Here is a 14,230-nt window from a genome sequence, read left to right as displayed (position 1 = left end):
TCCTTAGAAGGTAAAATCTCCATTATTGCACTTTAAAATTTGGATTATACATTGTAAACTCAAGCAAGATGCTGACTGTTGAGGGCGTGTTCCCTAGGGAAAAATGATTTCGTTTGCATACAGAGTTTAGAGCGTGCTTTTTTATGTGCAACTCTTTCAGTCCCATCTGAGTTTGCACTCCATGTCTGTACAGTGGCTTGGTTTTAGGGCTATTGCCTCATAGCAGGAAGGGTCCTGGTTCTGGCTTCCTCTCACAGTATAAAGACAAGCTCACTAGGGTGACTGGCTGGTAATCTTGCCCAAATGAGAGATTGGATCGGCTCTATCCCTTGCAACCCCTGTGCATGATAAGCAGCATAGATAGTAGACGGATGGAGTTTGCAGTTTTGCACTTACAGTAGTGAAGTCAGGACTCACAGCTTGCAAGTCACACTATCACCTTCTGTTCTCTTGTTGTCTTTAGTTGAGGAGTCTTCTCAATCATACCAGAACTCTGCAAGCTTTATTTACTTAACAGTGTATTGGCATTCCCTTTGAATGCACAGTTATGGCCAAATTCAGGAGAAAGATGGTTGAAAAAGAAACCCCAACCCTTATCCAGCCTGATCTTTCCTAGCTCTTGTGAACGGTGAAGTAACTGCTTGCTAACACAATGTTTGGGAGAATTCTAATAGTGCTTGTCTCAGTATTTCATAGTGAAATCTGGGTCGGCATATAGGATGCAGCCCATGTTTGATGGTAAAATAGAAATTACAAGGTGCTTCTAAAGCAGCAAATTTTACTGTGATGGTAGTAATAATGAAAAGTATAAAATCTTTAAAACAAACCTGCAGATCTTTAGTCTAGCTGTCATAAGTGAAAGTGTTTTTAAATAGCACAAATACATCAGCAGTGCCTAGAAATGCTGCCTATGTATTCATGCAGCTTTGACAGAGAGCAGGAGTTTGCCTGCATTTTTGACAATTAAAAACAATAAATCCCCCAATAATGGGTGTTTAGGACTTGGGCTTTTGTTGCAAAGGTAGTCTTCGATTTATAGTAGAGTCATATTAGGTTAAAAATTGAGACCAAGATCAATCAAAGTAGAGGAATCTGTGGCTGTCATCTGGTTAGGCCAGTTACGTCCTCTGAAAGTCTTTTTTGTTTTCTTTACTGTTCTGAGTGAATCTGGTTTTCTCCAACCTCCATATCAGTACATGAGTTCAGTGTTTTAAAGGTTGTCTTAGCTTTAAGACCAGTGTTTCTCAACCAAAGAGCCAAATTGTTGAAAAATATCTTTGCAAGAGCCACAATCTAAGTGGTGAAAAATGGCAATAAAAATAAGTTAAAGCTAAACAGGTAAAATAAGAAAAAGTGGCAGAAATGGATGAAACGTGACAAACAAAATGACTTACAGGTGGCAATAATGGTAAAAAAGCAGCAAAAATGTGGCAGAATACAACAGTGAAAAGTGACTAAACTTGACAAAAGCAGCAAAAAGGTAGGGGAAATGAGTGAAAATTAACTAAAACTGGCAACAAAAGGGCAAGAAGGTGGAGGAAAATGGAAAAAGTGACATGTAATGGCAAGAGGCACCTTAAATGGGCAAAAAATTGCAAATAAGGGCAATGAAAATATACAGACAACAAATAAAGGTTGACAATTAAATTTGACAATTAAAGCCTGCTGTGTAAGTGTGGGAAAAAAATTGCAATGGATAATTCTGAGGTCAAAGTTTCCCTTTTTTATGGTTTTCCGGGGAATTATATTTTAAATTTAGACACAAAAGAGCCACATGTGGCTCTAGAGCCATGCTTTGAGTATCAGTGTTTTAGACTAGCACATATTTGACTGACTGAGGTAGCAGTAAAAACTAACTCTCATGTTCGGTGCATTAAAATGACTGTTTTTGTCTGACAGCTTTAAATATGATGTTTCAGGTGGGTTTTGATTAAAATAAGCATCTTTGTCTGAATAATTTCTGGAATGAATCAGTAGTAATCATCCCAGCCTGTCGGCAGTATTACAAGCACTTTAGGGGATGTTCTTGGCTCACTGATGCTGTTTGCATTTCTACACCAGTAATAGTTTAAAAAGATCCCTGGTTACAAAACACCAGAATCCCCCTTCTCCCCTCTCACCTTGTTTTTGTTCAGAAGCAGACGTTTGTGTAGACGGTGTTGTGAAGAGTTGAAATGTTGGATTCTATAACTTTTAATATATGCTATAAATTATTTAATTTAAAGATCAGTCAATGAAACTTTATTGTTGAGCTGATGGGAGTTAAAAAGCAAATCTAATCCCTTCAGTTAGTCGTTCTGATGGTTTGGTTTTAGCGATGGCTGTGCAGGTTTAGCTCCCAGACTGCAGTAGTGTTATCCCTCAGTTGGTCTCCAGAGTTCCAGGTCAGGACAGAAACGTTGGTGGTCTTTCACTTGTTGCCTGAAAACGGAAACTTGACATTGTTGGATGTTGACAAGTCGTAGATCTTTACCCATGAAGTGACTTCGATGTGGTTAGATTAAAAAAAAGTTCCTGAAGTTCCTCCTCCACGGTGATCGATGCCTCGTTTTTATTCAGATATGTGAGTTATTTTGATTTCATCCATTCAGGACTAAAGTGATGAATGGGCTGCACATTTGTTGGAAACACAAAGCTTTATTCCCTGTGGGGTATTGGCTTGACTCTACTTGGTTTTGGTACCAGGTTCTTTGTTTTCTTGGCAGTTTACACTCTAATAGTACCTCCTCTGAGGGCGCGGCTGTGACGTCCAACAAAAAAACAATCAAGGAGGCGATGGCGTACCTCGTTCTCAGTTTTGTCCCAGGACGTCTTACAGCCGTACAAAGCCAATGATGAGAGGGGTTTGATTCTCGTCTTACAGTGGTGTAGTGCAGGGTTAACCTACTTTAAAATGCCTCTCTAGGATGACAAAGGCAAGTCAAAGTAATCTGAGTCCACTTGTGCATTGCTTTGTGAAGCATCAACCCCAAGAGAATGGCATATTTTATGTAATATACTATATAACGACCCAGACTTCCTTAAAGAAAGTGTGAAAATACTAAAAGCCCATTTGTAGGTGATCTAAACATGTATTTTTAAACAACACAGGGTGATTAGCCTTCATTGGATGGGCTGCTAAAAAATGTAGGAGATATAAAAAAGGCATACCCACTTCTCCAGGCACCCCTGCACAACTGGTCAGGCGTCTTATCATCACAGGATTTTATCTGCAGATATGAAAAGTTCTGCCGATATTATCAGCTGATATATCAGCCATGCATACCTGCAGTATAAATTATAGAACAGTGTTAAATATCAGTGAAATGTTCGACTGTACAATTAGATATAGGTGGTTGCATGGGTGCTGCACACTCAAGGGGACCCACCATGGGTCTTGAATATTTAGAATGAAACCCAAAATGTAAAACAGCTACCAGTATTGGCTAAAATGAATTTGGAAATATCAATATTAGCAAAAAACATGCATCCCTAAGACGAGCTGAAACTACTTCCCCGACATTCTGAAAGCCTGCCGGTTCACACCGCTGCAACTGGTAGAGACAGTGCATCATTTTCACTGCAACAGCTCTCTAAGTCACTCAACTTAAACTGCTTTATTGTAAGGCTGGGCAATTAATCCCAATATGGCCCACTGCAATTTACAAATCACAGAAATTGCAATATTTTTTTAACTTAGAAGGTGTCAAAATACCAGTTATAATACATTACAATACATTCATTTTTTGCAGCAGCAGAGATTTTAGGCATATTATGCAAACATTCAAGTGCCAGTTTTTTTTTGAATGGTGTACAAAAATTCCTCCTTTCTGTGTTTTATGTACTTTTATCTTAATCAAAACAAGAGATATAAAAATGATAATCCCCTTCAATAAAGCAATTGATAACAAATTTGCAGTATGAGCAAAAATAACTGCAATCAGATATTTTTTAATCATTCTACCCTAGTTCATTTTATTTATTAGTTCACAGAAATCATATACCCAGCCACAGCTGATAGCCAACTGATCCCAGTTATTGCCTCCCAGCACCCTCAACCAATCAAAGCTCTTTCTCTCAACACACGGCCCATTTAAATATGACGTACTTCTCATTAATCCCTGCTTGCATTAATGGCAATGCACCACGCTGCTGTTGTTGCTGCTGGCAAAGCTCAGCTTCCTCCCCCCCAGCTGCCTCCTTTCAAGCTTAAAGCTTGTTGCACCCTTAAAACAATGCCACTAAAGATTAAATGCTCCAAAAACAATTTTATTGTTTTCAGTATCCGTTGTCAGAAGTATATCTGCTTGTCAAACCCAAGGATCTTCTTTTGAGCAGAGCCTTCTCTGCATGTAAAACTGAATATGCATTTTACAATAAAATGGTTAAATGTATGATGACAGTGTTCCTGACTGAATATAGGTTATAAAATAGGATGATTTATTGCTTGAATTTGTTAAGAAATACATGAGATGAGGAACGTAATTGTAATCACATTAAATTGCAATCGCAATATTGGGGGAAAAAAAATCGCCATTAGATTATTTTTGCAAATCGTTCAGCTCTACTTTATTCCTTAATTTACATCACAGTAAATGTGTCCCCATGAGGTGGACAGTTCTGCACTTTTTTATCATGTTAACACTAGGCCGAATGATTCCTGCATGAAGTCATCACGTCATCACCATCCACCATGGCAGTGTGATTTCACTGCACATAAAAACACAAAAATGCTCTGCTAGCTCAGTTTGTAACTAAGATAGCAGCAGAGAGCACTAGTTTTAACGCTGACTAATTTAGCCTCTACAGCTAAAAATATCTTGTGTATTAGGAAGTATAGCACCATGCATCCTGCTGATGGAGGGGACAGGAAATCATCGGGCTGATATTCCTGTTTGAAAAGTTGATTTAACAAATATATAGATGCATTTATTTCCAAAATTCACAGCATGATTTTTATCCAGTGTAATGCTTTGAGCAAACATTTTTAAGAGAGCTTGCAATGTCCAAAAACAGCTGTTGGCAGTTTGACGAAGGCAACGCCATGAACCGGCCTGATTGAAGCTGCGGCAGCTCAGATCCCACTGTTACATCTGTCCCCATAACTCTCTACAGCATTCCCGCTGCATATCAAGTCTTTGGTCTGAAGTGGGCTTTAGTTTTAACTCGCCAGAAGTGATACCAAAAACAGTACCAGGTGCGATCCTTAAGTGGGGAAAACTAAAGAGTCGAGCCGGTACTACACAGGGAAAAAGCTCCATAAATGTACAGACATCTCTTGGTTATGTAAATGAACAAACAGCTTCATTTGTGCCACAGAAAGTCCATGCATGCCGTGCATCACGCATGTATCTACCGTCATCAGTACGTGAGGTCAGTCTCCAAAGTGTTCTTTCTACCAGGGCAGATATTTTCCTCTTTATTTGGGAGACTAATGATTAATTTGACTGCTGATAATTTGTTGAAAACAAAAAGACTGTAAAGAGGCCATTCTTGCTTTTTTAAACCACTCAGCATCCAAATCTCAGGGGTGGGCTGTACAAACTGAACATAGCATCGCAGAATCTGTTCCCCGACTCGTCGTAGTGCGTTGTGTTTGTACTAACCCTCCCTTTATTTTTCAGTCAATGCCTCCTTGTGTATAGTGTAGAAACATGTATATTCTGCATGTAAAAACAGCACCCTGTTCAAGTTCTCCTTGTCGACTGACAACGTTCTGCACAATTTGTGAGAAAATTTGAATGTTTCTGGTTAAAAGAGCCCATTACATTCAGTTTGTGTAATATTCAAGAACAAACTGGGGGAGTAGGAGCCGTGACATGTCGCCTGTTTTAAACAGAAACGGGTGATTTAGAGAAGGATATTAACAGACTAGTTTGTGTATGGTAGTCGTGTGATATATGCTTACAAATATTGCTTCTTGAACTATATAAAAAGGCACTTACTGAACTGTACAATTTTAAAAAAGGAATATATTTTCTAATTTCTCCTTTTTCCATAAAGTACTCGGTTTGATCTTTTACATCTTTGAAAATCTAACGGCATTTGGACGAGTTTCACAGAGCAGGAGGAGATTTGTTGTCATTAAACCGGTGAAATAAAACTGCAACTCCACATGTGAAAGAAAGAGAATAAAAGAACAAACTGAAACAAACTCCAGGTGTGGCACTCAAATATATCTGAAATATATCATTTTAACAACTTCAGACTGTTTCAGAGGCTGAGGGTCAGGAATGACGGAGGAAAAGTCAGATGGAGGATTTTCTTTATTTTGTTCATTTTAAGCCGAAAAGTAGAAAATAAAAAGTCAGCATGTCAGGAAAAAAAGAGTAAATGTTGAGAAAACAAAGTTGGAATGCATTGAAAAAAAGGAATCTAGAAATTTTCAGAATATTGTGCAGGAATGTTTAGGCGACCTCAAGCATGGGCCGGGAAATGATGTACATGATGTAAATTACCAAAGCTGGGACCAGAATGACGTACTGACGGTGTTTATTTACTGACTGGGATAAATTTTAATTCAACACGCTGCAAAGTGAGGAAACCCAAAGAGCATTAGGGTCAGGGGTAGGGGAATAAAATGAAAAATAAAACCTCACAAACTAAGGAAAAACCCAACAAGGGTTGGTACGTCACTCCCCACCCACGGTCAAGGTCTGCAACAGATGAACCTCAAACGCCTCACCATAGACTTGAAATGCAACGACAAAAGACAGAATGCTGAAAAAGTTTAAATGTCAAAAGAGACCAAAATGATCAAGTAACAGTAAAATGTCAAGAAGTTAAAATGTTGAGAGAAATGTCAAAATGTGCGATTAGAAATGATGGGAAAATTAAATTAAAATATGTTGAACAGGGAGATGAAACCTGGAAATGTTGATAAAATGTCAGAAAAAAAGTCCAAATGTTCAGAGTCACAATGTCGATAATAACCTCCTGAGACCCTGCGTGCACTTGTGAGGACACTGTAGCATGTTGACTTTCTTAAAACTTAGAAATAATTTTGCTATTAGAATTTAAGAGATTATTGCCCCGAAATTCCATAAAACTTTGATTCCTTTGCTTGGAATCTTTGGAGAACTTGCTTTGAAATTTTCAGGAATTTGCTTTGAAATTTTCAGGAATTTGCTTTGAAATTTTCAGGAATTTGCGTGGACATTTTCAGGTATTTGCTTGGACATTTTCAGGGATTTTTTTGGTGAAAGGAATTTTGGGACTTTCACAGAAATCCTTGGTAGTGACTTAGACATTTCCAGGAATTTAGTGGGATTTTTTATTTTTTGGGAATCTCATTATTCTAAAGGGGAATTTTCCAGGATCTCCAAACTTTTAGTTGAAATTTAAATTTTTAATTTATAGCCAGTCGTTAGAAAAGCTAACGACCCGATGACACAAACTCAAATGTGTAAAAATACAGAATATTTTAAATATCTATATTTGTGCGGGTTGTTCATTGAGATAAGCCTGTACTCATAAGCAGATTTAATCTTTTGGTAAAAAATACTTCCCATTCAATCAAGACTTAGGTTTTAAACTTACTAGGCCCTATCAATCACAAGAAAGAGTAGAAACTAAAAATGCATTAGAAACTAAAGATCAGGTCTCAGGAGGATAAAACTTAAAATGTGGAGGAAAAAAGTCGAATTCTTGCGATAACTTAAAATGTCTAAATGTCAAAAACAGGCTCAAAATGACAGGATTAGAGTAAAAAAAAGATTAAATGTTTTCAAAAAGTCAAAATGTTAAGGCTAAAAACATGTAGAAATCGAAGTTTGAAATGTTGAAAGAAAAAAGCTAATAAAAGAAAGATGAAATTTGGAGGAAGTAGTCAAAATGTCCAGATTAAAGATGTCGAGAATGAAAGTCAGAATCTAAAGAAAAAAGCCAAAATGTGTGAAGAAAGTTAAAATGTTAAGAAAAATCTCAGAATGTCCTGAGTCCCAATGTTGAGAGTAGATCATTTAAATTTTGAGGGAAAAAAAGCTAAAGCCTTCAAAATAAAAAGTTAAAATGTTGAGAAAAACAAAACATCTGAGATAAGAAAAAAGAAATGTCGAGAAAAATGTCTGAAGTTTCTTCAGTGTTGAGAAGAGAAAGCTGAACATTTTTAAAATGTTGAGTCTTGAGGAGAATTAAACTTGAAAAGGTGAAGAGAAAAAAGCAGAAATATTCAGAATAGAAAGTTGAGATGTTAATGGGAAAAGCCAGAATGTTAAGAATAGAAAGTTCAAATAAAAGATTAAAAAAGATAAATAAAATGTTGCAGGTAATATTGAGATAAGAACGGTGAAATGTTGAAAAAAATGTTGGGTCAAATGTCAAAATGTCCAGAGTCCAAATGTGGAAAATGAAAGTTGAAATGTCTATATTAAAAAAAAGCTTGAATTTCAACATATAAAGTTCAACACTGGGGAGAAAAAGACAAATGTGGTAGCTGAAAAACTGAGAGAATTGTTTGGAAAATTGTTCAGAGTCCAAATATGAAGAATGAAAGTTAAACAAACATTTCAGTGTTTCTTGTTCTTCATTTGCTCGACCCTAACTGTTGTCCACATTTTGAGCATTCCCATGTTTTTGCAGGATTTTTGCATTTTTTCCTCATCAGCTGTGACTTTCTTCATCTTCAGCAAGTTCTTTCTCCTGGGAGAGAAACAGATTTAGAAGTAGCTGTAAAAATGTGAGTCACTTGTATTTTTTACCTTGACATACCTGCTGTAGCTCCCTGGTAAAACGCTGCAGTTTCTCCTTTAACTCGTCTCCAACAGTGACGTCAAACAGCACAGACCATTTACCATCTTTGAAGGTTACCGGGACTGAGAGGACGACGCCGTCTGGAAGGTTGTAGTCATCTGATGGTAGGTGAAGAAAATCACATTTTAACACAAAATAGATGAGTGAAAATCAGCAGAAGTAAAAACACAAAGAACAAAGTTAAAGGACTGAATCACAGCAAACTGTGTTGCAAAGATCTAAAATTTCCTTTAAAAGAATCTAAATTCAAGCTGTTAGAGTGCCTGTCTGCTCCATCTTCACCTTTACAAACGACCCCCAGAGAGAAGATCTCTGCCCCACAGTCCCCGTTCCAGGCCCTGAGCACTGACAGGATCCCGCTGGCGTCTGTCATGGCAGCTGTCCTGCAGGTTTTTGAAACCACAGCTGCACGCTGACGGCGCACCGAGTCCTGCAAGTCTGTCTCGATCCATTTCCTGGAAGAAAAGAGGAGATTAATGGCTTTTCTGGGAAAGGATGTTTTGGATCAGATGGGTCAGACTATTGTGCAACCAAGACCGGGACAGGCCGAAGACACAGGGGCGGAGCTTGGTAGACCAGTAGGTGCCAGATGGGTGGACGTGACAAAAACAACAATGCATGCAAAAAAAAAAAAGACGACTGAAGTTGTTGATGTCATGTTTCAATCTGAGACAAAAACCCCGGCAGTACTGAACCAGGACTCTGGACCACAGCTGGGCTCTATTTAGCCTTTTATTTATCCCAAACAGTGGAAGGAAACTTGGAGGCCATGTTTGAGTTACGACCTTCTGTCATGTCTCAGGTACTGTGTCCTTTATAGTCTGCAAACCCCATTTACCAAAAAAGTTGGGATGATGTGTAAAATGTAAATAAAAACAACACTGATTTTCAGGTAATTTTCAGCTCATATCCAAAGACGTACGGCAGGATGACACGATATCTGATGCTTGCAACACATTCCAAAAAAGTTAGCACAGGGGCAAAGAGAGACTGGGAAAGCTGTGGAATGCTCTAGAACTCCTGGAACTCCTCAGGGAAGTAGGTTAGTTGGTGATAGTACCATGATTGGGTATAAAAGGAGCTCTCCTAAAAGGCTCAGTCATTCACAATCAATGGCACAAGGTGCAACTGCACGTAAGGGGCAAGGCTGAAAACCAACATTTAAAGCTTGTGACCTTTGACCCCCATGGAAGCACTGCTTTGAAAACTGTCATGATTCTCAGGAACACTTCAGAAACGTTGCTGCGTCTGTAAGTTAAGACTATAACATGCACACTGAAAGCCGGTTATCAACGACATTCAGAAGCCCCGCCCACTTCTCTGAGCCTGAGCTCACCTGAGAGAGACTGACCTGGAGTGGAAAAGTGTGCTGTGGTCTGACGAGCCCACATTTCAAATATTTTTTTAAAGCCGGCGTCTGTGATGGTGTGGGTGTACTGGAGTCCGTGGCATGGTTCACTCACACATCTGTGAAGGCAGCTTTAACACTGAGAGGCCTTTGGAGCAACACGTGCATCCATCCAGACGTCTTTTTCACAGACGCCCTTGTTTGGTTCAGCGAGACAATGTGAAACCACATTATGTACACGTTACAACAGCATGGCTTCACGGTGAAAGAAGGCGGGGCCTGGACCGGCCTCAATGCAGTCCAGGTTTGTCTTCTATTAAAGATGTATAGAGCATTAAGAAGGCAAAGTAGAACAATGAAACCCTGAAACTTAAGCAAGAATGGTTAAGAATTTCACTTTCAGTGCTCTGACAATTACTGTCTTCAGTCCCCAGATGCTTTATGAGTGTTGCTATGGAAACAGTGATGGAAAACAGTCTTGTCCCAACTTTCTTGAATGTGTTTCAGACATCAAATTCAGATTATATTTTGCTGTAAAGTAGTGAATTCTGCCCGTTTAAACATCTTGTCTTGGTGCTTTATTCATTGCATATATGTTGAAAATTATTTGAAAATCACTGTTTTCTGTTTTAGTCATGTTTGACATTGTCCCAACTTTTTTGGGAATTGTACACCTGACTTTTCCCTTCAAAATATTTATATTGTGTGCTCAAATAGGACATAAAAACTCCATAAATGCAGGTTTTTAGTGTAACAAACCTGCTGTGGAGAATCTTGAGCGCTGGTTTTGAAAAGGATGCCGGTCCTCTGATCGCTCCCTTGTAGTTGAAAACCTGCGCCCTCTGCAGGTCGATGTAGAAACTACCACTGATGTTTCCCCACACTATGACATCTGTAACATCTGGAGCAAAGAGAAGTTAAATTAACAAATCATTAACCCTCAGGCATCACTTTAATTTACTGCCCTCTAGAGCCGTTAAGGACAAAAATGTCCACCTCCAAAAAAACTGCTATAAAAACTTAACAGATTAATATTTTTTCAGCTTCTTTTGCATAAATCTCTTAAACAACTTCAGCTGTGCTCAAAACTACCAAACATTCAATCATTTTAAGGATTTTAACCCTTCAAAATGCCAGTTTGATTACTTAAAGTCAATGTTGTTTTTATGAAAAGAAGTGGAAAAATGTGAAATCTTCCTCAAACCAAATGTTGGATGGCTGGGGCATTATTTCTAAATTTAGCGTGGACGTGTCAAAGATTAGCCAAAATATTGACTTTGATGCATTTTTAGTTTTTGTGTAGCATCAGATTTAAAATTTACTACCCTTTCGAGTCATTAAGGACAAAAACGTCCACTTCCAAAAATGGCATTAAAAATAGTATACATTTAAATTTTTTTCTGCTTTTTTGGGTCAAATCATTTGATCAACTTAAATTCTAATAAAAAATGATCGTGAATAATTTTCAGGGTTTTAACTTTTTAAATGGCAGTTTGATTACAGGATGGTCACATTTCAAAAAAAAAAAAAAAAAAAAACAAGAAAACAACAACAACCACAAAACAATAATTATTTTCCAGATAAATAATGTTGGAGGGATGGGGGTGTTTTTTAAAATCAGTCCTGGGTACATCAAACATTAGCCAAAATATTGACTTTGATGCTTTATTTTATTTTTATTTTTTTGTAGCATCAGATTTAAAATTTACTATCCTTTTGAGTTATTAAGGACAAAAACATCCACTTCCAAAAGCGGCAATAAAAATGGTATACATCAATATTTTTACTGCTTTTATTGGTCAAATTGTTCAATAAACTTCAGTTCTAATTTTAAAAAATTGATTATTGAATAATTTTCAGGATTTTAACCCTTTAAATGCCAGTTTGATTACAGGATGGTCACATTTTTTTCTAAAAAATCACACAAAACTTGGATTATTTTCCAGATAACTAATGTTGGGGGTAGGGGCGTCTTTTTAAATGGGTCAAACATTAGCCAAAGTACTGACTTTGATGCATTGTTAGTTTTTGTGTAGCATCAGATTTAAAATCTACTACCTTTTTGAGTCATTAAGGACAAAAACGTCCCATTGATCCCATTCAAACCACATTTTTTGATCTCATAGCCATTGCATGATATAATCATTTATTCTGTAATAACATGGTTTCATTTTTGAGAAAAATAGTCAAATTTGTCATTTTTACTGTTCATCACCAAAATCAGCCTTCATAAGTAATCAAAGTGGCATTTAAAGGGTTAAAATCCCCAAAATGATTGAATGTTTGGTAGTTTTGAGCACAGCTGAAGTTGTTTAAGAGATTTATGCAAAAAAAGCAGAAAAATATTAATCTGTTAAGTTTTTGGAAGTGGACATTTTTGTCTTTAATGGCTTTAAAGGGTAGTAAATTAGTTTCACAGTGTTCCTCTCACCTACTAGAGCAACTAAAATTTAAATTCAGAAATTTGCCTAGAAAGAACCTTTGTTGAGAAACATTAGCCCACTAACACAGTTAAAATGGTGAGCAGAGAAAGAGGAGACCTTTGTTGTCTCTACCTGCAGTCGTCACTTCCAGCTTCTTTGCAATGGTCGCCCTGGCTTCGTTCCCTAGGTGAGCTGCCATGGCAACAAACTGGCTGCCGTTGATGGAGCGTGCGTTCTCCAAAAGGAGCGAGCATCTCAGGTTGACGAATGAGTCACCAGAAACAATCACCTTCACGTCCTTGTCGGCTCTTGTGTCTATGAGCTGTCCGTACTCTTTATACGTCTTTGTGATGAACTCTTTCTTCTTCTCTTCCTCAGAGCAGCTCTCCTCCAGCATCACGATGACGTCTGCCTCTTTGAAAGCCTCTGTCAGGTCTGTGTGGATCGTCACCTGTGGACAAATACACCTGAATGTCCTTCTAATGTCAAAAAAGCAGGATATCTTTAAATGATTGATATACTTGATGGAGCAGAGGGAGATCCAGGTCTTCTGTCACCATCTTCAGCTCCTCTAACTCCTCCTCCCTCTCCAGGTGCAGCAGGTGGAGGCTGATGGCAGAATTATGTGGGAAGACTTCAGCAGAGAGCAGGTGGGGAATCAGGAAGCAGCAGGTTGGGTGGAGAGCACTGGGAAGGTGTGAAAACGGGTGAAACATGTGAAGATGTGCCCGAACTTTAAGGCGCATTTTCTTTGGTCTACCTGCAGATCCATATGTGAAGAGGTTTGATAAGACCGGCTCGGTGCTGCTCCTCTACGATCAGATCCATCCTGGTTTCATGATTCTCTGCTGCAACACTCAGCATGAGCTCTGACGGCATGTCCGAGGTGATGTTATAGTAGTCCTGCAAAACAAGCAAAGGAAGACATTATGGAACTTTAGAAAGGTTTCACTTTTAAAATGATATCGTTTTCTGCCAGGGCTGTTGTAGGGCTGTTGTAGGGTTGTTGTAGGGTTGTTGTAGGGTTGTTAGACTCTTAAGTACCACATATTTCTAATGATCAAATCATATAATCTAACGGTGGTATCAAAAATTTAATATAAAATCAATAAAAGGGTAAAACATCCAAAGGGGTGAATACTTTTTATCAGTACTGTTATATCCCCAGTCCTTATTTATACCTGACAATGCTCCATGAAGTCACTAAAGCCCCCCAGGAGCATCCCTCCCCCCCCTTGGTACACCAGCTCCCTCCAAACCAAAGGAGACCGCTCGTGTTTCCAGCCATTTCTTTTGCAAATGTCCTCAAGCCATCCCTGTAAGACACCAAAGCAATAAAATACTGATAATACAAAAAATAATCTTCAAATTAAAATATAAAAAGACTTTAGAGTTAAAAATACAACCTTCCATTGGTCTGGGAGGATAGCTATCTTGTGTATCCTGAAGTTTGGCAGACATTTCTGCAGTTTATCTGCTAATAATTCTGCTTTGGCGAAATGTGGACAGTCAGTTTTACCTAAAAGGTTAAAAACCGAAATTTAGAATTATTATAATTTACAGTTTAATGTTAATGTGGAGTAAAACGCATAAATATATACACATAAAAATAAAGAAATACCCGCAAGTACAAATTTAGCCATTCTCTCTGGGAGGCGTTTGTTTCTGGTTTCTAGGCAACAAGGGTGCTGCGCTAATGTCCACCCGTGTGAAACACTACAAACGTCAA

At 38.1% G+C, this 14,230-nt stretch overlaps 1 protein-coding gene across 1 annotated transcript; it reads right to left on the bottom strand.

Moving 5' to 3' along the window:
- Positions 1 to 1,667: 1,667 nt before the first annotated feature.
- mdh1b (malate dehydrogenase 1B, NAD (soluble)) lies at positions 1,668 to 14,144 on the bottom strand. Its single transcript, XM_041781971.1, has 10 exons — positions 14,123 to 14,144; positions 13,908 to 14,020; positions 13,683 to 13,817; positions 13,262 to 13,404; positions 13,023 to 13,188; positions 12,634 to 12,952; positions 10,838 to 10,979; positions 9,013 to 9,185; positions 8,689 to 8,828; positions 1,668 to 8,619 (listed from the first exon to the last, which is right to left on the bottom strand). The coding sequence occupies exons 1-10, from the start codon at positions 14,142 to 14,144 to the stop codon at positions 8,581 to 8,583; spliced, it is 1,392 nt and encodes a 463-aa protein (XP_041637905.1). The 3' UTR covers positions 1,668 to 8,580.
- Between the last annotated feature and the right edge of the window lie 86 nt (positions 14,145 to 14,230).

This window comes from Cheilinus undulatus, linkage group 24, assembly GCF_018320785.1.
Source record: "Cheilinus undulatus linkage group 24, ASM1832078v1, whole genome shotgun sequence".
In the NCBI taxonomy this organism is placed as follows: domain Eukaryota; kingdom Metazoa; phylum Chordata; class Actinopteri; order Labriformes; family Labridae; genus Cheilinus; species Cheilinus undulatus.
This window is presented reverse-complemented; position numbering and strand designations above follow the sequence as displayed.

Coding starts and splice junctions, on each gene's coding strand:
- mdh1b (XM_041781971.1), bottom strand. CDS start 14,144: ATGGCTAAATTTGTACTTGCGG. Junction 13,405..13,682: donor ACTTCATGGAGCATTGTCAG/GTATAAATAAGG, acceptor CTTGTTTTGCAG/GACTACTATAACATCACCTC. Junction 10,980..12,633: donor GCTGGAAGTGACGACTGCAG/GTAGAGACAACA, acceptor TCTTTGCTCCAG/ATGTTACAGATGTCATAGTG.